Here is a 26,795-nt window from a genome sequence, read left to right as displayed (position 1 = left end):
TTTCCCAACCTATGTTCCCCACTCTTCTCCCCAACTTTTTCACGTTGCAGTTGCAGACCGTTGCTTGATCTCCGAAAGTCCGCTACTTGATCTCAGTCTGGTGCGCACCGTCGCTGAGTGAGGGTGTTACTCATTCCCTGGCACGTTCTGAAGTGATACAACGAATCAACAGTAGGCGAGCAACGGGTAAGTTAGAATAATTTCTCGTTAAGCTTACAAATTCATACCGGTGCGTGTATATAATTGATGAAGCTTCATGTCGAGATCATGTAGCGTGTTCTACATTATTTGTTTCTTCAGCGTTGGTGATATCATTTTTTCAACATGTTGTGGCGAGAAATATTGCGCGAGCAATTTAGTGACTATTCGCCACTAAACCATCCGTTATTCGAAAATTTATTTAAGGAATTTTTAGTAAGATATGTTGAAGGATTTTAACTAATATATAATCGTATAGAAGTGTTTAAATAACTGTTTATCTGCTGTGCTATTTTGCTTTCACATCTAATATCAGCCAAAGTTCTTTTAGATATCGTTTCTAGCATGTACAGTGAAAAATTTATTTCACATCGCTATAAAACTTGTTAAAAAGAGAATCAGAGTACAGCGCAGTTTTCAACGTGCTCCGCAAATGAAATTCGCATCGACCCAATACCTTCTAGTATAGTCTATCGAACGCGTTAATTAACTTATGATACCTGAGTATAGATAAGCCGACTAATGACGCAACATGTGCTGCGTTTGTGCAAGGTATCGTTAGAGAACGACTAATCACGTCATTCCCAAAATCTTTCGAATGAAAATTCGCGAGATATTCTAACGACAATGACACGAAGCATCCTCGTACCTGTCGCACCAGCGAAACAACTTCGATCCCATTTTTATCGCAGCAGAAATGCAACATTTGCTTCGCTTCGAGAGCTTGCTGGCTAACCGCGAAGAATTGTGGGAACATTGGCGAAGTAAAAGTAAAGCAGCTACGAGTCGCGTTTCGCAAGTCGGAAATTCGTACGGTGGTTGGTCTGACGTAACCCGTTACGAACCGTTGCGCGTTCAATGGTCCATATTGCGCGTTACTTCTCAAACAGAATAAACATCGTCTCCGATGATTTAGCTATGCGTCGAAGTATCTTTCTAAGAGTTTCTTCGTTATATATCAGAGGAAGTGGAGACTGATAGGAAAGTGAAAGACATAATATCAGTTTGGTTGAACAAAAAGTCACGATCCTTGGCTTGTGCTTCCGCGTTTCTTGCAGTTATTAATAAAAGCTCGTTCTCTGTACACGACGGGGCGACTGCGAGCCGCCTCTTCTTCGGCAACGGGACGATCTCACGGCCTGTAATCAGTCGGCGGATCTCCCAAGAGCTAATTAGAAACTTACGGAGAAGAGGTTTCTGTCAGCAACGTTGTTCAAGTCAGCGGAAGAAGCCTTTTCCTCTGGTAACGATAACAGATCGTTATGCGCACATACGCTCGTGCTTTTCGTCTACAATTTCATCCGTTCGAGTTAGGTGCAATTACTCTTAACTGCTTTGAACGAACGTTCGCAGTCAGTAGAGGTAGAACAGTCGAATATAGGATATATTTGATGAATTCTCGTAATTCGAATACAGAGTATCTGTGAACGAATTATAGACATCGGAGCCGAAAGTAGGTTCTTTAAAAGAGGAACAGCTTTACTGCCAAAACATTGGAGCCAGGTGCGCGTTTTCGCGCTGCGTATCGTGACACGAAGTTGCATGACGCCACGTCGTTAGCCAGGTATTCGTAAATGCAGCAAGTCCTTGGTAAAGTCTTGAATCGATTGCTTTCCATCGAAGCGATAAGAAAAAATAAATAGCCGGTAGCAAAATAAATCGATTCGATACGATTACTTTGAAGCCTAAAAAGCGAGAGACGCAAGGGAAGACTTTGATATGGCGGAACGGCGGCGAAGGCCAACGAAAAAAAGTGCACCGATGCAGCATACCGTAACGATCGTGTCTGTTATTGTCGATTGCATCGTGGAGCGCGCACGTGCCAGCACCAAGTGCAACGTAAATAGCTTCCGCGATGTGTCTTGCGGCAGACCGCAAGAAGAAAGAAATTCTATCGTTGAAATTGTCAACTAACAGCGCGCAAATCTTTCCATACTTTTTCCTAAGTTTCTTCGATAGTTTTAAAGGTGTAGCCTGCAACGTTCCCGCTTCGTTATTTCCGCTTTGAAACAGGCTGACGCTGTTGTGGATGGAGCTTAATACTCGAGAAGAAAACGGAGTAAGAAGGGAACAGCGAAGAGAACGCGAAGCAATTACTTTGCCCCACCGTTTAAATCGTTCGAGGAGTTTCGTTATTACCTTTTTTGCGAGCATTAAAGTCGGTCGCCTCGATGGGCGCATATAGAGAGAGAGTTTCACTTTTCCCACGATTATCTGTCATCCAATGATTTCAGTCGATCGGTTTTTTCCTCAATTATTGGTAGTTGCACCAGTGGCGATTAGTACATACTCATATAAGTGCAAGTGATCGTTTCAACCCTGAAATCAGTTACGCGACATTTACTATAGTATTCTGTAGTTCGATCGGGTATCGAAAGTCCAGCGATAAATTTCAGTTCGCTGAGACTAGCACGGTTATGAAAGAAGAAAAATGTTGAGTATATGGCTGGGCGATCCAGAGGTATATTTCCGCGGAAGGAAAAGTCTGGATGCAGCGACAAAGATTTTCGGTGTCAGACTAATGGAGCACGCCGATCTGCCTAATCTCGAGCAACTCATACGTCCGGAGACGTATGAAATTTTTGGAGACGTGGACCTCGAACGCATCTTGTATTCAATTAACTAGACAATCGTCTGACAATTTCGCAGCATGATAACAGGAAACGTTCGTTTGCAGCGAGGCGAGTTGTCTATCGATGGTGCAGTGTAACGAAAAGTGTGAAATCGTTTCAGGCATATGCCTTTGCAATTATCCGAACGTGCCGTCGGTGACTCCAGATGATTGGCTGACTTGGTTGTACAGATTGTATAAGTAATGGAAACTATTTCTGTCGAACACAAATTTCATTAACCCGTTAAATGCAGCACTGATCATTGTTCGTTTAACGCGAATATTAAAAAGAGAAAGATAAAATGCTCCTCTTATCTACGATTCGTTTGATAAAGGATCGAAGATGTGACAGAAGGAAACGCGATGTTTATACATATCCTCGTCTGGGACAAACGATATACTGGCAACTTCTTCGCAGACCTACTGACAGGACTCTTCGATATCACGTCGTGTTTGCAGCACGTGATTCTCGTGGTTCCTCCTCAGATTATTATACGTGAGTCCAAAGATGGATCTTTCGGTAGACGCGGCTCAAAATCACCGGTGGTTTTAATTTTCCAGCTGCTGCAGACGTGTTCGAACAGCAGATGATCAGGATCCCGCAATACTGTGCCGACAAGCCGTCCGTGCAGTCAATCTACATAACCGAACGTCATCTAAAAAATCCCAGGCTCAAGATTCGACGTGCTGTGTGAGTTGCGTTTCACGCGACTTTCTGAATCGTTTTTTCTATTTATACATGGTGATTCCGATATTGTGCTATAGTTAGGAAGGAGCTGATCCCTCGTACAAAAGTAGGTTGAAAATACACGGTCTTAAATTCACGTTACAATTGGAGCCCGAATACTACAATTAAAATGAAAAATATTTTTCAGATTGGAGTACCACGTGAACAAATTTTATTTTATATTTTTGACTTACTTTCGCGTAACAAATCGCTTGCTTCCTGAATGTACCACAAGTTTAGGATCACCCTGTATATTGATCAGTTTGTTTACATAGAATTTCCGCGATGGCATGTAGACAAACAATTAGAAATGAACGAGTTCAAGGAGCACTGTAACCTCTGACTCATCGTAATAGCGCACTAAATAGAAACATTTTCTTTCCCACGTAATAGAGAAGAGGATAACGACGACATAGTAGCGATCATCGACGCGGAGTCGAGCCTCGTAAAAGAATTTTATGGAGAATTTTACGTCAGCGAGATGATTCGCAATCCTGACAACTGTCGACGACTGATCGTTTCCGAGGATGACGATGGTTTTGCTACTGGCGTAATGTTTCTCAATAGCAACGTAGATGTAGATACGCTCAATCAGAATTTCGAACTGCGACCGTACAATGGTCTTAGAAAGATCCATGAAAACGACAAATTTCTCCGACAAAGCATGCAGCCTGCCAGCAAGACGTTCTTCTCTATATTTTGGAGAAAGTCTCTCGAGAAATCAACGGAAGAGTTAGTATTTTTTATTATACTTCGTTGTGGGATATATCGAATTTGTAACTTATTCTTTCTGACGACTAATTCTGGAGAATAATAATTTTTGAGAAGTCCTTCTCATTGATATCGACGCACACGTTGCGTCGTCTGAATTAGAAAATATATTATTGCCACTTGATTAAAATTTATAGTTTAATTGCATACCAAGGCAGTAAATACTGCTTTTAATTCTAACGATTAATTTATTAATTTGTACTTTAGTTCAACGTAATTACTTTCACTTGGCTTGCGTATGCTTGTAAACGTAATAGCGTATACATATAGCAATCGTTATTTTGAAATTTAGAAACGCGATAGGAAAGAAATACAACTTTCCAACATCTCTAAATGAGAACTTGAAATCTATTTGTCTTGAGTAGATTTATCTGCCAGATGCATTTATGTCAGACATATTCACACCGCATTAGATTCTCCGAGGGACTTTCACCGGAAGAGAGCATGGAAAGCTTCGAGGACACAGACTTTAGAATTTCTGTAGCTTCCAACGATGAAGCGACGAAACTGATACCACCTACGAGAAAACTGTTCGATTCATCGATAATGACCTTCGGCAGTGATCTGCAATCGATAGCCGATTACTTCGACACGTATTATCGATCAAAATTGATGACCAACGCGTTCACAGACTCATTATTTACGATACCACGTGAGTTCCCAACGAATTTCGACTTCTTGTTCGATTTTTATTTAAGAGGAACAGAATCAATTGCGACATTTTTTTGCAACAAAGGAAGATCTATCGTTACCTTCGGTGAATCTTTCGGAGACCCAGTATTTGACAAGATCGATGTCCCTTTGCAGCCTATTTATCACGGCGATGTTAACGCATTCGTTTTGGAAATTTTCGCGATGAAAGATGAAATAAAACGTCGCTGGAGTAGGAACTTCATGGAGGCCGCGTTCGAGTGTTTTCCCGACTTGGATTATTGCGTGATCCTTCTGCCTTTCTCTCATCCTTATTTTCCTCTCCTCCAACATTTCGTGGTATATTACACTTCTTATTGACACATTCGAGACTAACATATTTCAAGAAATTATTCTTGAAGTTATCCTAACGTTATCCGGACAAAAGAAATATAAAGAAGTCATGGGATTTATATTTAATAGGAGCAATGAATAAATGTAATAGAAGATATAGAACAACTATATTATTGTTGCTAATAATATAAAAACCAAATAACAGTTATCATATGATGAACTGTTTTTAATACAATAGTTACTAAAATTCAGCGTATTGTTAAATTTTATCTCGCGACTCAACGCCAATTCTCGAATGAATTAACTTAACAAAAATTAGCAATATCTTGACGCTTTTTTAAACGATCCAGCGTGTGCCACTGAAGTGCAACAAGGATTATCCGATGACGCTATACGTAATGCATCGTACTGCTCTTCTGGGTCACATAAAGCTTCGAGAAGCTAAGCTTTCCGATAGAGGCGACATACAAGAACTTCTACAGAATATTCCAAAAGCGGAACAAGTTTTAATAGACTTTGACATCGCGATGGACAAACAACCGTCAGAGATGCAGTGTTATGTCTGTCAATGGAAGGACAGGATAGTCGGTGTAGCAATACTTTGGTGAGCTTAGAAGGATGTTGACTGCTTTTTAGAAAATTTTTTACATCTCGATGAACATCAACAACGATATAAATTTCATTAGTGTCGAGAAAGAAGTCACGTATATTAGACGACGTTATCACATAGAAGATTACATCGCAGAGAAAAATATACCTGGCGATGCTTATGGACGTATTCTACATTTCATACTGATGCCAGTTTTCTCCATTCATCTGCCCTTCTTCTTCTGCGAGATCGCTCGTTTTAGTGGCATGATCGTTCTTTATTATCGACTTACAGAAACAGCGTTAAGTGCATTGGTAAAATTCGACGATAAAATTGCATTTCCCCTCGAAAGTCTTAGGACACGTCCTACTTTTAATAAAATTTCGGTCAAACTTTTATTATAGCTTATGAATTTTAAATTGCATGTATTTCTTAATATTAATTTCATATTTTAACAGTATCGACAGAGTGTCAAGTTAAATGAATTATTACAACGTTATTCAGCCATGATCTCGTCCAATTTTAGAGCAAATGTAGTAACTTTTCTAAGACTTTCGGGTGGGCAACAAATACAGAGCCGGAAAGAGGATACGCGTTTAGTTTCGTGGCTTGTTGATATTATTTGACTTACCAGGAATAGAATAGTATCATTTGCTTTCCTAAGTATTGCAAATATACGAAGGTATTTGCCACATTTATTTTATTGGTTGAAACTGCTCTCGGTGTTGATCCTTACATAACTGACATCAGCCTGAAAAATTCATCATCGTACTATGGAACATAGTTATAAAAATAGTATAAAATTCTTGCTGAATTATATTTCTTTGCAATTTCTGGCTTTCTAGGCTAGACCTTGTTCTTTAAATACTTAAAAAGGCTACAGATTGATGCACAATCGATGCACAATCTGGAGATCTTGCAGGCCATTCTGTTTCATCTGCTTCCAATTCACATGTTTCCTGTAAATCAAAAAGTGTCAGCACGACATGAGATACAACGCGTAACCACCTTTCCGACTTACCCTGTAGTTCATCCTGAGACGTACTGCTATTTTAGACTCGTACGCATCCTCTGACGATATGCTTGAACACTATGGCTCCCGTGAGGCCTCGTCGAAGAATCGAATACAAGTATCATGGTTTCGAGGAAACTGACGAGCCTATGAAACGAACTGAACGTTTTTCGCTTTTCATGACGTCACCAAGGATCGCATTGATACCAAAACCGATCATCGATTCGAGGGTGGTTGTGGTGGGCGCCTCGGATTGTGCCGTTGCATTCTTAGAACATCTTATTTTTGGGTAAAACTGAATTAAAAACTGAAGGAACTCTAAAGGTGAACGACAAACTCTGTTCTCTTAAATTTAGACAAAGCTTCATACGATTCACGAATATCACTCTGATATCGCCACACGGCTTACCTTTCGAGGACGAAGACGAAACGTGCGCGCATTTGCTACCCTTCAAAGGCCGATATTGTCCGAGGTATCGTCGACTGATTGGGGCACGTTATCGAATTAGTATTGTATATGGAACAGTGACGTCGATTCAAAGGTATGGAAAAACAGAGAGGAAATAAAAACATCGCAGAGATGCGTTTATGGGAAATTGGAAGGTGCAAATATGTACAGAATGCACGTATTATAATACGCAAACGTATATAAAATGTCGAGTATAACACTCGTTATAGTATCTAATAAGCAAAAAAAAGTTTTCTACCTAGATTCCACTTTTCTAATTATCTTCATGAAAATATAAACTTTCATAAACATTCACGATCTACATTACAGTGTTAATGAAATTTCTTCAAATGTTTTCTATAATGACACAAATATTCCCGTGGCCGATTGTATTGTGCCTAACAGGAAAGAGAAATACGTAACTGTGATGAATCAAGGAAACATTACATACGATTATCTCATCTTAACCTGTGGAATGCAGTATCAGCGTCCTCAATTTCAAGATGAATTGGACGAGCAGAAAAAAGGGTAAACCAAGAAGATAAAGCTCTAGAAATTAGAACGAATATCAACAATTATTTTTCCTCCGCCTAGAGAATTTTTGCAGCACGAAACACCTTGGAACTGTTTGACGCTCAATGACGATACAGAAGCGGCTATCTGTTTAGAGAAGATCGAAGAGTTGACGAATAAATTGGAACGCGAAAGTTAGTCGTTCGATCAGATTTTACGAAAGAAGAAATCAAACATTAATATACGACATTTTTCTAGGGAAGATTATTTTTTATGGACACAACATCGATTGTTATTGCGCCCTTCAAGGATTGCTCGAATTTGGAGTTAAGGGTTCTTGGATCACACTGATCCAACCGCCATTGCAAAAGTGTACATCCTACGAAAATATCTTCTTCGACGATTGCGAAGTACAAAAAGCACGCGAATTAGATTTGTCTTTCTTTAATCGTTCCAACGACACTCTTCGACTGATATACAATATTTATACGTTTACTGATACCAACAGCCTTATTCTATTACGAAAAGAATGTTGATCTTTAATTAATATCAGAATATCTTTTAAACCAAGCATTTTTAGAATCTCGATGTAACTTAGTTCTTTTATATAAAAATTTGAAAAACATATTGCTTAATATATAAAGAAACATGTGACTATCGAAGGTGTACGCAGAAGTGATGAAGTCGATTTCGAAGAATAATATCGAGGTGCTCGTGGGTTGGGAATTGATCGATTGGCACGTAAAAAGTTTGCCACAAGGAAAAATGATAAAAGCGATCGTTATCCGGCTGAGAGGTAAAACCAGAACGTTGGACTGCGACGCCTTTCTAAATTTTCGCGAGAAGACCATCAACATGAGGATATTTTTGGGTGATTGCCAAATTTCTATGTCAACGAAGTTCATAATTCTGTTCACGACCGCTAACTATGATTCACCAATGCGTTCGATCCTTTTCAGCGATCTGTAGGTCTGGACTCATGTTCGACGGCCAGCTGGTCATAGACACGGAATTAAGGACAAACGATCCATCGATCTTTGCTGCTGGTAGCATAACTAAGTATTGTAGAAGATTCTACCTCGAAGCCTGGCAACATATATACTTTAATAGTATAGAGATCGGCGAGAAAGTTAGTAGACCAAAACGTCCTTGCACGATTCATAAATATTGCGGTTTATTGGCTATAAACTTTTCTTTTATGATCTTACGAGTTCTAATGAAAGTTAATATTTCAAAACAGACAAATATGCAGGTAACTATAACTTTTTCTTCGTAATATCTTAATAACCAAATTGATGGATAGAAACGTCAAATTACTTCCGGATGTAAAGGTTTAACACTGATAACTTGTAACTTGTGATTTGCACAATTTTGCTAATAATATTAATTCAATTCTGCAAGATGATTGAAATTTTTAAATCTGCGAGTCTTTTAGCTTCACGAAGTTCATTAATATCTGATAGCTAGCGAAGATTCTTCGATCGGTCATCGAAAATGAACATCGAGGCAGCGAGACATCGGTCGTACAGTTGAAAAGCAAGGAAGATCAGCCGATAGTCGTGTTTCGATCACCGAAAATCGTGGCCTGTACTTTACCCGGTGGTTATCGCTACCTTCACGTCGGCAAGTCTGGAAAATCCATGTTACGCAAACCTACGATTCATTACAACGTTTACGTGAGTTTTCATTGTGGTTTCGCTACGTTCCGCGAGGAAATTCGTTTAAGCGATCGTATTTAGGGTCAAGTGCTGATAACAGGCTCGTGTACATCAGAAATTGGCTACTTCCGCATACAACTGAATCGGTTTGACATGATAGAAACAGTAACGTGTTTCAACAAGAAGGTAGAGAGATATATCACTTTGCTTTTTTAATGATTTCAGAGTATGCGTAATAATCTGCCAATATTTTAGGATTTCGAAGTGCGTCATATGGTCGCGTTATACGGAAAGCACGAGAGCTTACTGAACGAGCTTAAAACACGTTTCGAAGTAAATCGTTTTTCGCTTTTCTATGACGTAAAACCGAGAATGAAAGATCTAGAAAATAATTATATCTGTCACCGTGATATAGAAGTCGTTGATCTCGGACTTTTACGCGTACTTCCGGGAACCATGGGCCATGGCGATCTTCTACGATAGATTCGAGTGTCTTCGAGTGGAGAACCGTGCTACGCTCTTGTCGAAAACGGTAAGAGAAACGAACATTGAAAATAATCCATTCGAGAAACGAACGACGAATAAATTTTTCTCGCGATAGGCAATTCCTGGACAATCATTAGTTGACGATTGCGTGCGTGCACTAGTACAATCCAACTGGAATGCGGTGAGTCAAGAATTTATAAGCAGCCTGCGGATTTTTATGCAAATCAGTATTTTTGTATAATTTGTATATCGACGTACATGTCTTTCCTTATCTTTCATACTATATAAGTTCCAGCAAATTGAAAGTTAAAGTGAAAGTATCATTTAGATTAATCATTTCTTTTCACCACGCCCCTCTAATACCTTTTTTCGCATAATGACAGAAAGATACGCAGTCTATTTATGAGATAAAAAGTTTGATTTTTCGTTTCGGATCGTGTCAAATGTCGCGTAATCTTCTTAGATACAAGACGACGATCGTCAGACCATCCAATCGAGATTCGCTGGCTCGGTGTATCAGCAAGAAATAGAGGAAAATTTGCTAGATCTGCTACAGTTCTCCGAAGAAGACTTGCCTGTTTACTGCACTCCTGGAAAATTCCGTGAATTATACGCGGACATTGAAAATAGTCCACTGTACACTGATTTGTAACTAAAGAGACTCGTAGATATTTGAACAGATATAGAAACCTTCTATAAATATATTATCTGCATTGCACAAAACATTCAAACATTTTATTAATACTATGTAATGACACGACTGTCGTGATCGTATTGGTAAAGTTTGAAATAAGATGGACGACTATAAGCGGATTCGATTCGTTGATTAAAATTTCGTTCGACGGAAAAGAATTCATTATAAACAAAGTTTTACCACGTTCATAAAAATATTCTACGACAAACGTTCAGATACTTTCATGTATCACCGTAAATGGGTGATCCTATCACAGCTAATTTCCATTTCACGCTTTCTCGAACGAACAGCAGCCTTTTTCTTCGATACGTAAAACGCGTTTTCGAATCACGCGTGACGCCCGCCAAAACCACAAACACGTTACAGATCGATGAATAGACGCTTCTGATTTTAAGATCGCCTTTTCAATCGGAAACTGTCCTCGATTGCTTCGTCCGTGCCTGTTTACTTGGCATGCTATCCAATCTGTGGGTCAAGTTTAACATTCCAAAGAGCTGCTCCATAAACATACAGCTCAAGGCATTTACTCGCCACCTACGCACCATGAAACGACAAATACGCGTTACAGAAATGTCACGGCACGCCTTTTAAACGCGAAATTGTCTCTCCGGTTGCTTATCAGCCTGTGCGGATCGCGGATCCTCGACTTACTCTCTTTGGAGAACAGGATCGCCTAATCTAAAAGAGAAAGTACGTTTGAGGCCTGACTTTAGCAGCGTTCGACCTGTAACACTTACACGTGACAAACGATAGTGAGACATTCTGTGTATCTAGGTACACTGTTCGAAACAATTAGCGAGTTGCTAGTATAAACAGTTTTATTGCGTCAATCGAACAAACAGAATTACGCAGGAATCCAATACTGTCATCCTTAATTAAAATGTTCTGCCAAGAATCTCTTCATTTTTCAAGATAGGTACGTTGAAATATTTGGAATCCGTCAAATAAAATTGTATTATGTAGAGTATTACGAAATAATGATTCGGCATTTGAAATCGAACGAGCACGAAACTTCACTGAATAAGTTACGAACAAATGATTTAAAAAATAATTATCTCTTTATTCTTCAGATTTTTTGCATTGCTAATATAAAAATTAAATTTTAGCTTTTGTACAGTAAATGTCGTAAAAGAGGTTGATAAGTTAGTTGTATATTTACTGTCTTTATATCGAAGCTACAAAAACTTTTGTCGATTTACGAGGAATTTCTTTTCTTGGCGGATTTATGTTCTTCATAGTTGGAAAATAGAAACCTGAAACAGTCATTAGAAAAATGTACACATTCAAGCAATGTATATAAAAATCAAAGTGTGACATGGAAAATGATTCTCTACCTATTTCGAGCTGTTGTGCTACCGTGGCAAAATGGCGATTTAAATATAGAATAACGAGATGTTTTATCAATTACATGGCGCGAACAAGCGGCCAAATGCTTTACAGCTTAATGGACCAGTGATTCAGAACCAGAACCGGAAGCAGAATCGTATAATTAAATATTTTGGCAAGGAACTTTGTCGAGGCTTCCGTTAGGTTCGTGCATCCTATCAAGGCTATTCCTTTCCTACGTGTACGCATTGATTAACATTTTTATATTGCTACGCGAGCAAAATCAGTTGCGACAAAAGGAGGTAGAAATCAGTCGCGCGAGAACCGTGCGCAGGGACGTTTGATCTTCTATCGGTTAGGACGACATCCATTCGCGAAGATGAGCGTACCTAAGTCGCTTCAGTCTTACTTTTACGAAAGGAAGTGCTATTTGTGCGAGAAACACACGGTTTATCCGGACCACGACGATGCTAAGAAATCGACGCACAGAGTGAGATTCAGCGAGCCCAGTAAGTGGTCAAACATTTTTGTCCAATGTAAACGAGTTCTTCTTTTTTCATTTTATCTTATTTATTTATAATCGCAGCCACTTCTGAGAGTTATTAGTAGAGTGCGGATTTTTATGCATTCATAAGAAACTGGAAAGTGCAAAATTACAAAGAATGCACATTGTAATTTCTGTAATACTTGATAGGTAAGAGCACTTACCTGGTAGTACCGAGGTTCTACCTTTTTCAATTATATTCCCAAAATAGATGAATTACATACTTATCATTTATCATTATTACATAGGCTTGTCAAATATTATATTAGAGTAGCCTGCAATTGGGTAATCATAGATACGTATAATATTTACATTGTTATAATGAGCATATTATGTGCAACAGATGTTAATTACCAGGTAGACTGTTGCCTCGCTGCGTCTGGATTGGTTGAAGAAAACTTATGTCATTTAGGAACTTTAAGAGATCTTTCCTTTATTACTTCCTTCTTATTTATCGTCGATGTAAAGTTGCTTGGGACTTTCGACAATTAATTAATATTGATTAGTTTCACAGTGATTCTTGAGCTGTCAAATATCACATTTCTTCGAAGCTTCTTTCGTACTTAGATGGACGTGGGTAGAGTTTGTGTGTCCTATTAAACAGCAGATGATAAAAATTGTGGTTGAATAATGTTAGTATATATTACATATAGATATATTTATTTATTTACTTATATCTACACGATTGTCACATATCTAGCGACGAGCGTTATTTTGTTCGCTACATTTGCGACTCTGTTACCCTCTATTCGCTAATACTACAATACGCGCGTAAAAATATCGCTCGTTTGCATGGAACTTATCATCAAAGAATTCGCGAAGTCTCCCAGAAGGAATATTACGAGGAAAGATACAACAAAAAGCGATTAAAACGTCGTCAGAGAAGAAACAGTAGTTATTCTCGTTCCTATGTAATCTGGTTTTGAAATGTATCCAAAAGCACGGAGTCCCTGACGTTGGGTCAATGTCACGCTATTCTCGTTGCTCGTTTTACTCCCCAACACGTGGACTTCGCAGCTGTTAAATCTCGTGGTAACAAGATTTCTCTGAATTTAGCCAGAGACTATGTTGTTCCGTCGACTTTTCAAGCTTTTTAGTCTGTCAACCAAAAAAGAATTAACTTGTCACACCAGTTTGTCAAGTTCTTGGACATAATACATATGTATGTAGTTCTTTTATTTGTGGATTTTCTATCTTCTTAAGCGTCGTTACATTTTTCTTAATCCGTAAATCGTGCTATTCTTTAAATTTCTGGCGTAATAATTAGAGATAATATAAGAAACGCGAGAAATTGGTCATTTTCACCACTCTGGTTCTAGCGTTTATTATAGTAGTTTCTGCTTAAAGGTCGCCTTGTTAAAACAGGCTAATATGGAATTAATGCGCGTTAAGCGATTCGCGTGTTCTTGCACCATAATAGCGTGACAGATACAAAACAACAGACGCATGTTTATGTAATACCAGTGTTATTATACAACTATTACGATTACCACACCTTCGTAATATAACTGGCGAATTAATGATAATGCGAGACGCAGTTATGTAACGAAAATCGATTTACCCAGTGGTCGGTTCTCTTTTAAACTGAGGAACAAATTTATATATCATATTATTAATTGAAAGGTCAGTTATCGAAAGAACTGAGAATATTTATACAGATTCATTAGGATGCGGGTAAAATTACTTTATTTGATTAATAGTTTAAGGCGTATCAGCGCGTGTGTTCTCTTCACCATAAAAGGGAATATTCAAGACCTACAAATATATTCACGATGCGTCGCGCTGATTCACGCGTCTTTTGTCGCGATAATTGTCACAATTTTTCTCTTAACAGCCTTACCTCGACAGCCTTGTGTTTAAACGCTTGCGAATGGACGACTTTTTTTCTTTACAGGCAAGATGTTAAGATCAGCTTCGCCACAATATCCCAGCAGAGCATCCGATGCTCGAGTGATCCGTCTGACAGCGGATCAAGAAGCTGTCCTCCAAGAACAGTTCAATAGATGGCCCAGGGCACCTCATGCGGCGGATATCGTCCTTTTGGCAGCCGAAACTGGACTCTCAGAATCCGACGTTGAGGTTCTTACAGTTCTTTATTCCTTCTAAGAAAGAAATACAATAGAGGTTCAGAGAAAAACTTGATAAATCTCACATAATTTCTATTCACATGCAAACTGCACCAAAAATTGTGATATATAAACTAATGACTAGACTGCGGATTTTTACGTATTTATGCAAAATTTGAAGATGCAAAAATGTGCAAAATGCATATAACGTGCAAAAATATAAGATACACCTATAGGAAAAAACTTACTGTAATCTTTAATAAGTAGAAAGTCCATACATGCATATATTTATATAAAAATCCGTGATCCCCTAGTAATAGGTTTAATAATCTTTGATGTTGAAGTAACATTAAAATCAAACAGAAAAAGAAAAGAAAAGAAAGAATACAGTAGAATTTCTTTATACGAGTATTCTGATACATATTGAAACTTTATTATTGAAACTTACTATGTAGAATATTTGTTATTAACAGGGCTTTTTCTACGATAATTCTTAAATATTGAAGCAGATAAATAATTTTCTTTGTCTCTAATTAATTAATAAATAAATTTCAATATAAAAAAAATTCTATCATTTGGACATCTTTCTCTCTAGTAATTCAGATATAAGAAGCTCTATTGTGTTTTGATAATATTGTTAAACAAGAAAAATCATGGCTAAAGATTTAATATTTCTTCTAGGCTTGGTATGCTATCCGATTAGCCCAGTGGAGGAAAGAACAGGGCCTGGGAGGAAATCTTGGTTTACATTAACGTTTAATATCGAGACATCTCGTATGTTATCTTAACTGTGTACCTGAAAATGTAATACGTATAAGGATTGCCGATCAACCTGACAACGATCTATTCTTTATCGATCTTCCGTTGCTTCTAGCTTAGTGGTTATGCTCGCGTAGATTTCATTAATTTAGAGCTACACGACTTATGTTTATATTAATTGTGATCGTGTAGCAAAGTTAGAGCGAATCGTTAGAAACAATGGTACTAAACATTGATTTTAAGGAGTAACTGTGAGTGAAAAGATGTATATTAGAACAATATTCGTAGTTACTGTAATAATTTAATCATTTTATCATTATTTATTCCGATTTTAAAGTACACGAATATTAAAATGTTCGAATGAAAAACTATTTCCAAGTGGCTCGACATTTTTTAATCATAAATATGTCATGCAAAGAAGACATTACCAGTGAGTATTAATCATAGCATACGTAAGACCTGAACACAGGTCGCAAAACAAAATATATTAGTTGTAACGTATCAGGTACAACAGACGTATTTTAATGCTTTTAAATAGATGTACTAAATAATTGTACAAAAAACATAAATTAAAATGAAAATGTTTGTATAACTCAGTTACTTAAATAAATGTTACACAAAGAAGCGATGAGAAAAGATAGCATGCCGTGTATCATAGATGTTGTTTTATTGTCAATATCATGTATCAGGATATACATGATTCTCAAAATAGGAACTGTAACAATTAAACATTAAAAAAATAATATTGTTTGCATAAAATATACATATTTTTAATATACTAATCTAACATTACAAAACTAACAAGTTACAAAGTTAAACTATTCATCTACCATTCGCATCTTTTCCAATTGCATCTTTAATAGACTGTAGACCATCTTTTTTGAGTATATCATCCAATTCTCGTTTAATTTTTCCAATAACTGGTGGCCCTCGATACGTAAACGACGTATAGACTTGTACCAAAGAAGCGCCAGCTTTGATCTTGTTATAAGCATCCTCTCCAGTAAATATTCCACCAACTCCAATAATAGGAATGGTACCTTTCGTTCGTTTGTACATATCCGAAATCATTGCTGTAGACATGTCAGCCAAAGGAGCTCCACTAAGCCCACCAGTTTCTTCTTTAAGGGGACTCACTAAATTATTTCGTGTAACTGTTGTATTACACAATATCAAGCCATCCACACTCGATGATTGTTGAAGTATTACATCCGCGATATCCTGTTTCTCAGAATCAGATAAATCTGGAGCCAGCTTCAACAGCAATGGTTGTTTGCATTGTATGGATTGTCTGACATTGTTTATTTTTATTAACAAGTCTTCCAACTCTTTTTTATTCTGCAACGTTCTTAATCCAGGAGTATTAGGACTAGATATGTTAATTACAAAGTAATCTGCCACATCTGCGAATTTCTTTATTCCATCTATATAATCTTGTGCAGCGTTGTCCGATGTTTTATTTTTACCTAAATTAACTCCAACAATACCATCAAAATTCTGATTCTTCTTCAGTCTTTGCAAGCGTTCCCAAACCACTTCATGACCTTCGCTATTGAAACCATATCGGTTGACAACTGCATTGTCTTCTGACAACCTGAATACTCTTGGTCTTAAGTTGCCAGCCTGTGGTTTCGGTGTAACCGATCCTTTTAATAAAAATTTCAATATAATATAGATCAATTGCGAATCGTTAATAACATATGAATAGTATTTACCTATTTCTACAAAGCTAAATCCTATTTTGTGCAAACCCTCTATCGCTTCTCCTTGTTTGTCAAAACCAGCTGCCATTCCTAACGGATTCTTAAATTTCATGCCCCAAACATCAACAGTTAAGGAAGCAGGATCATTTGTATCTTTTGCAGATAAAAGACCCCATTTCAAGATCTTCACTGCTGTATTGTGTGCAACTTCAGGATTTACAAACCTTGCAAGCGGCATGATAAATCTGTTATAAAACTTCTCATCGCCCTGGTAAATGCAAAAGCCACCATAAAACATAGTTGCAGTGGCAGTCACTTGTAAAAGTGATTTTAATTTTTGTTTGTTATTCAGGCGGTGTGACATTTTACAAAAGAAATAATTCTTTTACATAAATGCACCTTCCTGTTGTATAAAAACATTTAACCCTTCTTTTGAGGTTAATACTATCTGATCATTTAATCAACATACGGTCAATCCATTATAAAACGATATCGTAACGCTATCTCACGTTGAATCATATAATCATCTAAAACCATCTAATAATTAAATTACATTCTATATTTAAATTTATATATATTTCAAATGTTTTCAACACGTGATCACAGAATGACATAAACTATCCAGAACCATCTGTCGGCGACTGCACGAATTATTGATTATAAAGAACCACTGAAACGATTTACTGCGCATACTCGATCAATTTGATTTCGAGAATTTAAAATGAATATTGAATCATCAAAAATATAATATTAAATACTTTATTGTGCTTTGCTATAATAATATAGCTTCGTAGAATTACATATATATTACACAAGATCTCAAGTAGTTACCATCACTCGAAGAACTGAAAGATACGACATAGAAGTTTTTATAATACTCATATATGTTTCCATATTGACTACGAAGAACTTTCCAGCTTTCAAGAAAACTGGATCTTGAGTTCTCATAATGACATAGATAATATCTTTTGCCACACATTTCGGTATATCGTACCAGCTACAGAAATACACTGAGTTACCGACGGCTTCCATCTGACGCTTTAAGTATTCGCCCACGTAGCTGTATGCAAATAATTGCAGCAGTAGCGTGCTCGATACTATAAATGATTTTATCGTCATGACGATGTTTCCAACGCTCAGAGCGATAATAAATTGAAGTCCTAAAAACAGATGCAAATCATCATAATAAATTAATTAAATTTAAATAAACTTATGCCATTGTGCTTCGCGTCATTTTATCGAGTGAGGTAAGAATGTTTACCGCTTGTACAAATAAGTATACAACTCGTGAATAGTTGCACAATCAAGATAGAGCTGATGGTCTCGCTCAGCATTTTGGCTAACTTCAGCAAGTAAATATGCCTCTTGGTTAATGAGATGAAATGTTCCATTGCTTTTTCGTTCTCGTTGTTCAACCTATTGAACTCAAGCCTCAAAATTTCTACCTGACCGCACAGGTGAAAAATGATACCGAAGAACAACGAATCGCTCCCTAATTCACATTTCAATATAAATAAATGAATTTTTTGACCTACTATGAGCACGTATTGGTATTTTAGGCCATTCAGATCCCAGACTAATCAATTCCATTCTGCTTCAAATTTTTAATATCATCGCTCAAAACGAATAGTCGATGTTCTACATTTTAACAACAAAAATTACAGGCCGGATAGTGTAATAATCGTTTTTAGAGTTACTCATTTATCGTTTTAATCGTTTTAAACACTACTTTCGTAATTGATTTTTTTAACACTATTTTGAACGTACATTAAATGAATATTAATCCACATGCCAAACACACGCTACGTACACACGAGGTTCAAGTTCAATAGTAAAATTTTTTCACCATATACTTTGATTTGATCTAATGTGCCATATCTATATATATAAGTGAAGTGGCGTAAAATTCGTACATCAAGTTTTAGGGGATTATTGTAAGGGATCAATATAAATAAAAAAAGACGTCGTATACCATCAACATTTTCATCGGGAAATGAGGTTGATCATTGTATTTCTGTCACATAATCACTTATATGAAAATTATTCATTTCAGATCATGTGTCCCTCGAAATCATCGTCCAATACTTCCTTTTTCTATCGCCATAAGCAAAGGAATTGTAATTGCAAATTACCTTTCGACAAATTATGCTCGAACTTCGTCTCTACATCTCAATTTATGAACTTGATTAGCATGGCTTCTGATATTGACCGATTCGTATAACAGGACGATTAATTACCTATATTTCCAGTACTCAGGAATAGCAGCATCAAGTACTCGACGATAAAAACAATGAAATGCAAATTATCCGGCATTTTTATAACTGCCATTACATTTTCGGAAGGTAAAGGATACTCCGTTATACTTTCCTCCGTTACGTTAACTATATCTTTCTCTTCCTCTTCAGCCAGCATAGGCACAGTTATGAAAAGAATCGAGCTGAAATACGCGAAACATATCACACTGGCACTGGCCACTCTGGCCATATAAGCGTGTTTTCGCATTATCAGTCGCTTCTCTTCGTCTCGCAATTCCATATAATCCTCAACCGCGGACGTAAAATTTGAGATAAGGGCAGCAGGCCGAATACGAAACTGTATAATCTTTGACGCTGCCAAACTGCCGCATGTAATAAGTACTAGTCCATCCAAATTTTTCTCGGCGTCGCTGTTGTCTAAGTACATCTCCGATTGCACGACCGTTACCATTAGTAGCTGCAAAAGAACGACAATCTTCAAACGCGTCAAATGCAGCTGTTCGGAAACTGTATTGATTAAGTGTACAAATTGGGAGATAAAAAATCAATAAAGTTGGAAACATTGGCTATTTCAATCTATCTTTGAATTCTCTATTGTTTACACAATTTATTCTAATTCTAATTTATAGAAATATTTATTTCTCAAGAAAAAATTTCTCTCTTTGTGTATACTATGATATATAAAATTTAACTTCATATAACTCTAGAACTAGTTTCGCCTATTTGTCCACTCATGCTTGTTCTCGTATGGATAACACACATGTTAACTTTGCAACAAAATAATAGCGTGAGTTTCATACCAAGAAAAAAGTCGCTATTGTGGCACGTATAGCGGAAAAGACATTGTAGTCTTGAAGAGGCCAGGTACCTACAGGCCATGACAAGATCTTCAACGGAGTCATCGCGTAAGCGAAGTCCTTACTCGTCGACGTTTTCATCCTGACTGGACGAAGATTGACAAATAACTCCACGCAATCGTGAATACCTTCTCTCTCCTTCTTCGCACATGTTTACGAATTGTGTTTTTATTTCTCGGTTTATCTTTTATTCTATTGTAATTGCTCTATTATCCACCGTCCAGTAAGTTACTACTTCTGCTACATTTCCATGAAAATTGTAGTGAGAAAGTGGAGTTACTTCGTAGATGAATACTTTATTGTTGTTCTTCTGTACGGGTAATACCGCCGTTTCCGTCGAATAGCACCATTCGTTTTAAAAATTGATCTGTATTTGTAGACAATATCCAACTTATACGATAAATTCTTAAGAAGATCATGCGTTTCGAAAATTGGAATGTTATCAAAGAATATTCAACTTTCACAGCTAAATATCAGAATAGGGTTCCAGCGATATGTAAGCGATAAGGAAACGGGAAGAACGAAGGGTATTTTCTTATAACAAAAAGATACCCTTTTTTTTTATAAGGGAAGTAGAAATACTGAAACGAGTAAATTGCAATCGATTATTTTCAACTCAAACGATAGGACGATTGCAATCAGTTTGTCTTAAAAGTGCACTCTGGAAAATTTCTTATTTATTCACACATACTGATCCGAGTCGTTGTACACTCATGTATAATAATATATAGCAAGCTTCGTGCGCAAGTATGTTTATGAAAGTTTGAGTCATAGGTTAGAGAAAACTTCGTTCTTCCTCATCGAATTACAATAATAGCGCCTGTGCGACACTAGCAATGCATGTCGAAAGGAATACATATCACTCGTGATGAAATGGTCTTCATGTGCCTCGCGTTACTTTCAAAACGGAGTCAAAATAAGAAGTCTGGTGTCTGTCTTTCTGATTTCTTTGAAAGTGAACATATTCATCGAGAAGAATTTCTCTTCTGTCACGTGGTATAACAAGCTCCCACGATTCATTGTAAGTATCTTGCGAAGTGTCCTCTCGAGGTTGATACCACGGCGAATTGCAGACGGCTTGCACGATATCTTCCGATCGAGTCTCGGCTGCGTCGTCAGCGTAAGCGTGAAGCTACAGCTGTATGAGCAACGTCATCATCAGGACGACGCCTTTCAATGCACTGCCTACGTTGTCACTCGTGTTCAGACAGACCAGCAGCAAGAAATCTGCTTTCGTAATCAAGGTAATACATCGTTTATACGTGAACATATTTTTATATGAAATTCACTTCATACTCTTCGTAAATACACACTCACATAACTCTTTGCAATTTTGAAATTTTCTATAAAATATATGAATAAAAGTTTGCCTTTTGAATTATGTTTGTTTTCGTGTATCTGCCATTTTTATTCCCTTGGTACAAGTGTTATATCTTGATCGTCAACAGTTCTTGCGTTAAAGGTGAACTGGATTATCATATATAGTCCTATAAAATTACATCATCATAAACATCATTAAACATCAGCTTAAAACCATATCAGTTACATACGAAGATTCATCGAACAGTGGTAGTATGTCGTAATCGTAACAGCTTTCTCACCATGTTAGTTCCCCGATTCGCGTGATCCTTCTGAAGAATCGGACACGGAGTGGGTTGTGAGTGGGGCCCCACTACGTAAGGACGCGTGCTCACCGATCCCCACTGGATACTAATCGAGAGAATTGAATGCGATCCACGATGCCGGCATTGTACGTCTGGAAGCGATGCCGACAGCAGTACTGTGTATACGTAGTTACACGCAGATCAAGCATCTGTCAAACGAAACACGGTACGTAGACGGGAATTTGTAACCGACTTGGTACGGAAATCAAACCGCCTTTCGTGTCCACGCTACGTACGTGTCTCAAACCAAAGTATTACGGGTATAAACCGCACAGCAAACCACCGTACAAATAACCGCCGTGTACAGCTGTAACGATTTCGTGAGACAGACACGTGCAGTTGGCCGTTCGCACTTCCTTTCCACGCATCAGTCAGTGTGATTGAGACGCCAGTGTTCTGTGTTCAGAGTGTGCAGTTTAAAATTTGTAGCGAACGGTACGAACACATCACGGAAAGTTTGTGACGAGATCGATCACTGCTGAGGTCGAATTCCCGACCCTACGCTGCAGCAACTTTGAATTCACGTTCATCCGAACAGAACGAACTGCTGGTTGTTGTTGTGGACTAAGGTGTTGTGCGTGTCTCCATCTGATTGTCTGTCATTAGTGTGGCATCGATGCTTACTTGACCCGACAGATATCGAAGCGTAGCAGAATTCGAAATGTCAGCGTGTTTTCAAGCTTGTTGGTATGTACATGTATATTTATTGCAATATCCGCATTTAATGCACAAAGGACGTTGTTCCCTCCGTATGCCATTGTACCAGGACGAAATTAGAATATATTGAGCATTTTTTTTATATAAATTTCGTCTATCAACTTTCTTCAGCCGCTGATTACACGCTTTCCGCTGTACAGCGCCTGGAAACACGGACCGTTTGTACAGATACTATCGATTCATGGGATAAGTAATATGTCCCATCGCTAGACGCGATAAGATAACTAAGCAATTTCAATTTTCTTCTAAGTTATTCGTTCCAAAACCAGTGATACCTTCCTAATCTACTTATACTCCAAGAAATTCCAAACATAGTGTTTTGTGATTGAGAATATGTTCAATAGCCAATTCCATATTCATATGAAAAATATGGAGATAGAACGCGAACGAATAATATATACCAGTTTTTACAGGCAAACAGCATTTAATTTCAGTACGTCACCAAACAACCTGTCATTAATTACCATAATTATATCTGTATTTATATACCATCTCTTTAATTGTTTCTTTACATATACATATATTTCAAACGTTTTCGACGCGTGGTGATACTACGATACATAAACGACACTGTTGTATCTTCTGCCGGTCATTGCACGAATTATTAACTACAGCCTATTGAGCCAATTCACTGCGCACATTCGATCAATTTGATTTTGAGCATTTGAAATGAATACTGAATCATCAAATGTTTTTATAATACCAAATATTTTATTGTGCTTTATTAGATTAACATAACTTCCTAGATTTCTATATTATACAAGGCCTCAAGCATTTACCATTACCCGTAGAACTGAGAGATACGACATAGAAGTTTTTATAATACTCATGTATGTTTCCATATTAACAACAAAGAATTTTCCAGCCCTCAGGAAAACTGGGTCTTGACCTCTCATAATGATATAAATAATATCTTTTGTCACACATTTCGGTATGTTGTACCAGCTACAGAAATACACCGAGTTACCGACGCCTTCCATCTGACGCTTTAAATATTCGCCCACGTAGCTGTATGCAAATAATTGCAGCAGTAGCGTGCTCGATACTATAAATGTTTTTACTGTCATGGCGATGTTTCCAATTTTCAGAGCGATAATAAATTGAAGTCCTAAAAACAGATGCAAATCATCATAATAAATTAATTAAATTTAAATAAACTTATGCCATTGTGCTTCGCGTCATTTTATCGAGTGAGGTAAGAATGTTTACCGCTTGTACAAATAAGTATACAACTCGAAAATAGTTGCATAGCCAGGATGGAGCTTATCGTCTCGCTCAGCATTTTGGCTAACTTCAGCAAGTAAATATGCCTCTTGGTTAATGAGATGAAATGTTCCATTGCTTTTTCGTTCTCGTTGTTCAACCTATTGAACTCAAGCCTCAAAATTTCTACCTGACCGCACAGGTGAAAAATGATACCGAAGAACAACGAATCGCTCCCTAATTCACATTTCAATATAAATAAATGAATTTTTTGACCTACTATGAGCACGTATTGGTATTTTAGGCCATTCAGATCCCAGACTAATCAATTCCATTTTGCTTCAAATTTTTAATATCATCGCTCAAAACGAATAGTCGATGTTCTACATTTTAACAACAAAATTTACAACAAAAATTACAGGCCGGATAGTGTAATAATCGTTTTTAGAGTTACTCATTTATCGTTTTAATGGTTTTAAACACTACTTTCGTAGTTGATTTTTTTTAACACTATTTTGAACGTACATTAAATGAATATTAATCCACATGCCAAACACACGCTACGTACACACGAGGTTCAAGTTCAATAGTAAAATTTTTTCACAATATACTTTGATTTGATCTAATGTGCCATATCTATATGTATAAGTGAAGTGGCGTAAAATTCGTACATCAAGTTTTAGGGGATTATTGTAAGGGATCAATATAAATAAAAAAAGACATCGTATACCATCAACATTTTGATCGGAAAATGAGGTTGATCACTGTATTTCTGTCACATAATCACTTATATGAAAATTATTCATTTCAGATCATGTGCCCCTCGAAATTATCGTCCAATAGTTCCTTTTTCTATCGCCATAAGCAAAGCAATTACAATTGCAGATCACCTTTCGACAAATTATGCTCGTACTTATCATTCATCTCTACGTTTCAACTTATGGAGTTGATTAGCATGGCTTCTGATAGTGACTAATTCGTATGACAGGATGATTCATTACCTAGATTTCCAGTACTCAGGAATATCAGCATTAAGTACTCGACGATAAAAACGATGAAATACAAATTGTCCGGCAATTGTATAATTTCCATTACATACTCGGAAGGTATAGGGTAGCCTGGTGTACTTTCTTCTGTCACGTTAACAATATCTTCCTCTTCTTCTCCAACCAGCATAGGCAGAGTCATCATAATGGTCGAGGTGAAATACGCGAAAGATATCACACTGCCGCACGCCAGTCTGGCCATGTAAGCGTGTCTTCGCACTATCACTCGTTTCTCTTGATCTCTCAGTTCGTCATAATCCTTAACCGCCGAGGTAAAATTCGAGATAAGGCCACCCGGCCGAATACGAAAACGGATGACCTTTGATACCGCCAAAATACCGCAAGTAATTAATGCTAGACCATCTAGATTCTTCTCGGCATCGCTGCTATCCAAATACATTTCAATATGCAGGATGGTTAACATTAATAGCTAGAAAAGGACGACATTTTTTAATCTGCTGCAATAATTATGAAATTAACTAAAAGTGACTTCTGTAAGCATCGTTTTAGACGTTTGGACAAAAGTATGTAGATAAATGATTGATATAAGTATCAACGTATTATATTTTCGCTAACTATAGCTTGTATATGCAAAAATGTAAATCTCAATTTTAATATTTTACTAAATAATTAATGTATTATAATGATATATAATACGTAAAATTTAAATATTTAACAATAGAGCTAGTTCCACTAATTTGACAACTTCGAAACAGAATGAGAAAAGTTTCATACCAAAAGTGAAATTGCGATTATCGCACGCGTAGCAGAGAAGATATCGTAATTTTGAAGAGGCCAGGTTCCAACCGGCCACGACAGGATCTTCAACGGAGTCATCGCGTAAGCAAAGTCTTTACTGCGCGATGCCTTCATCCTCACAAAATGTAGACAAACAATTTCGCGTAATCATGAATACGTTTCGTTTCTTTCTTCCTACATAGTAACAAATTGTGTATTTTTATTTCTCGTATTATGTCTTATTCAACTGTAATCGCTCAATTACCTATCCTCCACTAGGTTATCGTTTCTACGTCTATTACACATTTCCAAGGAAATTCCAGTGGACCTGTTGCTTTCTAGATAAATATTTTATTGCCATACTTCTGTATGATTGTTTCTGTCGTCGTGCGTCATTTCTTCTAAAAATTAGATTGTGTTTCGAAAGAATATTCAATTTTCATAATCAGTTATTAAACTGTACACTCGCTATGAAAATTGATCTGATACGGAAGATATTCATCGGAAACTATCAGTTAGAACGATATGTAAGTAAGCGCGAAGAGCTAAGATCTATTTTCTTATAGCAGGAAAATACTCTATCTTATACTGAAAGTGGAAGAACTGAAACGTTTAAATTGCTATCGATTATTTTCAACGCAGGCAAATGACCCGATCGTGATCGGTGTCTTTCGAAATTTTATTCTACAAAATGACACGTATATTCGTACATACTAATACAAACCACTATATGCTCATGTGTAGTAACTTATAGCATGCTTTGTGCATGCGTATGTTTACGAGAGTGTGAGTCGTACGTAAGAGAGTTTCGTTGTACTTCCTCGTCGAGGAACAGTAATGCCGCCTTTGTTACACGCGGGATATATCGAGGGTCGCCGAAGGAATACATAATACTCGCGATACAATGGTTTTAACGTGTCCCGTTTTCAAAACGGACAAGTAAAAAGGCTGGTATCGTCGGTGTTTCTTTGGAAGCGAATATGTTCATTTTTTCAAAATTTCCCAGCTGTTGCGTGGTACGATCAACTTTTGCTGTTCGTTATTAGCTTCAGATCGTTCTCTACACGACATCAAGGTTGATAGCAGGGCGATTTATCTGAGTAGACCTAGAGGTACAGCTCTGCGAGTCAGTTCACCTTCAGGACTGCATTTTTCACTGCACCGATGTCGTCTCTCGTGCTGAGGTAGCTCAGGAACATGGAACTTGGCTTGGTGATCAAGGTAAT

At 37.3% G+C, this 26,795-nt stretch overlaps 5 protein-coding genes across 5 annotated transcripts; 2 read left to right on the top strand and 3 right to left on the bottom strand.

The window, feature by feature from the left end:
- The first annotated feature begins 195 nt into the window (after positions 1-195).
- Positions 196-12,152, top strand: LOC117230552 (cilia- and flagella-associated protein 61-like). Its single transcript, XM_033488132.1, is given in 20 exon segments — positions 196-2,808; positions 2,876-3,010; positions 3,145-3,394; positions 3,397-3,500; positions 3,930-4,347; positions 4,659-5,297; positions 5,642-5,895; positions 5,978-6,194; positions 6,937-7,181; positions 7,249-7,454; positions 7,637-7,868; positions 7,935-8,047; positions 8,112-8,384; positions 8,762-9,125; positions 9,157-9,184; positions 9,317-9,697; positions 9,767-9,844; positions 9,927-10,043; positions 10,113-10,178; positions 10,461-12,152. Coding segments are annotated over 20 exon segments (4,488 nt in total). The 5' UTR covers positions 196-2,629; the 3' UTR covers positions 10,650-12,152.
- Positions 12,153-12,305: 153 nt separating this feature from the next.
- LOC117230621 lies at positions 12,306-16,009 on the top strand. The gene is made up of 3 exons (XM_033488237.1): positions 12,306-12,526; positions 14,456-14,640; positions 15,309-16,009. The coding sequence occupies exons 1-3, from the start codon at positions 12,397-12,399 to the stop codon at positions 15,378-15,380; spliced, it is 387 nt and encodes a 128-aa protein (XP_033344128.1). The 5' UTR covers positions 12,306-12,396; the 3' UTR covers positions 15,381-16,009.
- An 82-nt stretch (positions 16,010-16,091) lies between these two features.
- Positions 16,092-17,715, bottom strand: LOC117230614 (dihydroorotate dehydrogenase (quinone)). Its single transcript, XM_033488226.1, has 2 exons — positions 17,102-17,715; positions 16,092-17,032 (listed from the first exon to the last, which is right to left on the bottom strand). Exons 1-2 carry the CDS (start codon positions 17,451-17,453, stop codon positions 16,209-16,211), a joined length of 1,176 nt encoding a protein of 391 aa, XP_033344117.1. The 5' UTR covers positions 17,454-17,715; the 3' UTR covers positions 16,092-16,208.
- Positions 17,716-17,832: 117 nt separating this feature from the next.
- LOC117230613 (odorant receptor 7a-like) lies at positions 17,833-20,282 on the bottom strand. Its single transcript, XM_033488225.1, has 4 exons — positions 20,145-20,282; positions 19,327-19,801; positions 18,351-18,581; positions 17,833-18,249 (listed from the first exon to the last, which is right to left on the bottom strand). Exons 1-4 carry the CDS (start codon positions 20,280-20,282, stop codon positions 17,909-17,911), a joined length of 1,185 nt encoding a protein of 394 aa, XP_033344116.1. The 3' UTR covers positions 17,833-17,908.
- Positions 20,283-23,304: 3,022 nt separating this feature from the next.
- On the bottom strand, positions 23,305-25,739 carry LOC117230857 (odorant receptor 65a-like). Its single transcript, XM_033488733.1, has 4 exons — positions 25,567-25,739; positions 24,787-25,261; positions 23,792-24,022; positions 23,305-23,690 (listed from the first exon to the last, which is right to left on the bottom strand). The coding sequence occupies exons 1-4, from the start codon at positions 25,702-25,704 to the stop codon at positions 23,350-23,352; spliced, it is 1,185 nt and encodes a 394-aa protein (XP_033344624.1). The 5' UTR covers positions 25,705-25,739; the 3' UTR covers positions 23,305-23,349.
- Between the last annotated feature and the right edge of the window lie 1,056 nt (positions 25,740-26,795).

Source organism: Bombus vosnesenskii, unplaced genomic scaffold (genome assembly GCF_011952255.1).
Source record: "Bombus vosnesenskii isolate JDL3184/JDL3185 unplaced genomic scaffold, Bvos_JDL3184-5_v1.1 scf7180000013267, whole genome shotgun sequence".
In the NCBI taxonomy this organism is placed as follows: domain Eukaryota; kingdom Metazoa; phylum Arthropoda; class Insecta; order Hymenoptera; family Apidae; genus Bombus; species Bombus vosnesenskii.
Note: the sequence above shows the minus strand (reverse complement) of the source record. Positions and strands in the feature narration are given on the sequence as shown.

What these genes read in the sequence shown, in the direction of transcription:
- LOC117230621 (XM_033488237.1), top strand. Translation starts at nt 12,397, where the DNA reads ATGAGCGTACCTAAGTCGCTTCAGTCTTACTTTTACGAAAGGAAGTGC. An exon ending in AGTGAGATTCAGCGAGCCCA is followed by an intron (nt 12,527 to 14,455) that starts GTAAGTGGTCAA and finishes TTTTCTTTACAG; the next exon opens with GCAAGATGTTAAGATCAGCT. An exon ending in TCTCAGAATCCGACGTTGAG is followed by an intron (nt 14,641 to 15,308) that starts GTTCTTACAGTT and finishes TATTTCTTCTAG; the next exon opens with GCTTGGTATGCTATCCGATT.
- LOC117230614 (XM_033488226.1), bottom strand. Translation starts at nt 17,453, where the DNA reads ATGTCACACCGCCTGAATAACAAACAAAAATTAAAATCACTTTTACAA. An exon ending in ATTTAGCTTTGTAGAAATAG is followed by an intron (nt 17,033 to 17,101) that starts GTAAATACTATT and finishes TTTTATTAAAAG; the next exon opens with GATCGGTTACACCGAAACCA.
- LOC117230613 (XM_033488225.1), bottom strand. Translation starts at nt 20,282, where the DNA reads ATGAAAACGTCGACGAGTAAGGACTTCGCTTACGCGATGACTCCGTTG. An exon ending in CAATAGCGACTTTTTTCTTG is followed by an intron (nt 19,802 to 20,144) that starts GTATGAAACTCA and finishes GTTCTTTTGCAG; the next exon opens with CTACTAATGGTAACGGTCGT. An exon ending in TATACTTATTTGTACAAGCG is followed by an intron (nt 18,250 to 18,350) that starts GTAAACATTCTT and finishes ATCTGTTTTTAG; the next exon opens with GACTTCAATTTATTATCGCT.
- LOC117230857 (XM_033488733.1), bottom strand. Translation starts at nt 25,704, where the DNA reads ATGAAGGCATCGCGCAGTAAAGACTTTGCTTACGCGATGACTCCGTTG. An exon ending in TAATCGCAATTTCACTTTTG is followed by an intron (nt 25,262 to 25,566) that starts GTATGAAACTTT and finishes GTCCTTTTCTAG; the next exon opens with CTATTAATGTTAACCATCCT. An exon ending in CCTGAGTACTGGAAATCTAG is followed by an intron (nt 24,023 to 24,786) that starts GTAATGAATCAT and finishes AATGTGAATTAG; the next exon opens with GGAGCGATTCGTTGTTCTTC.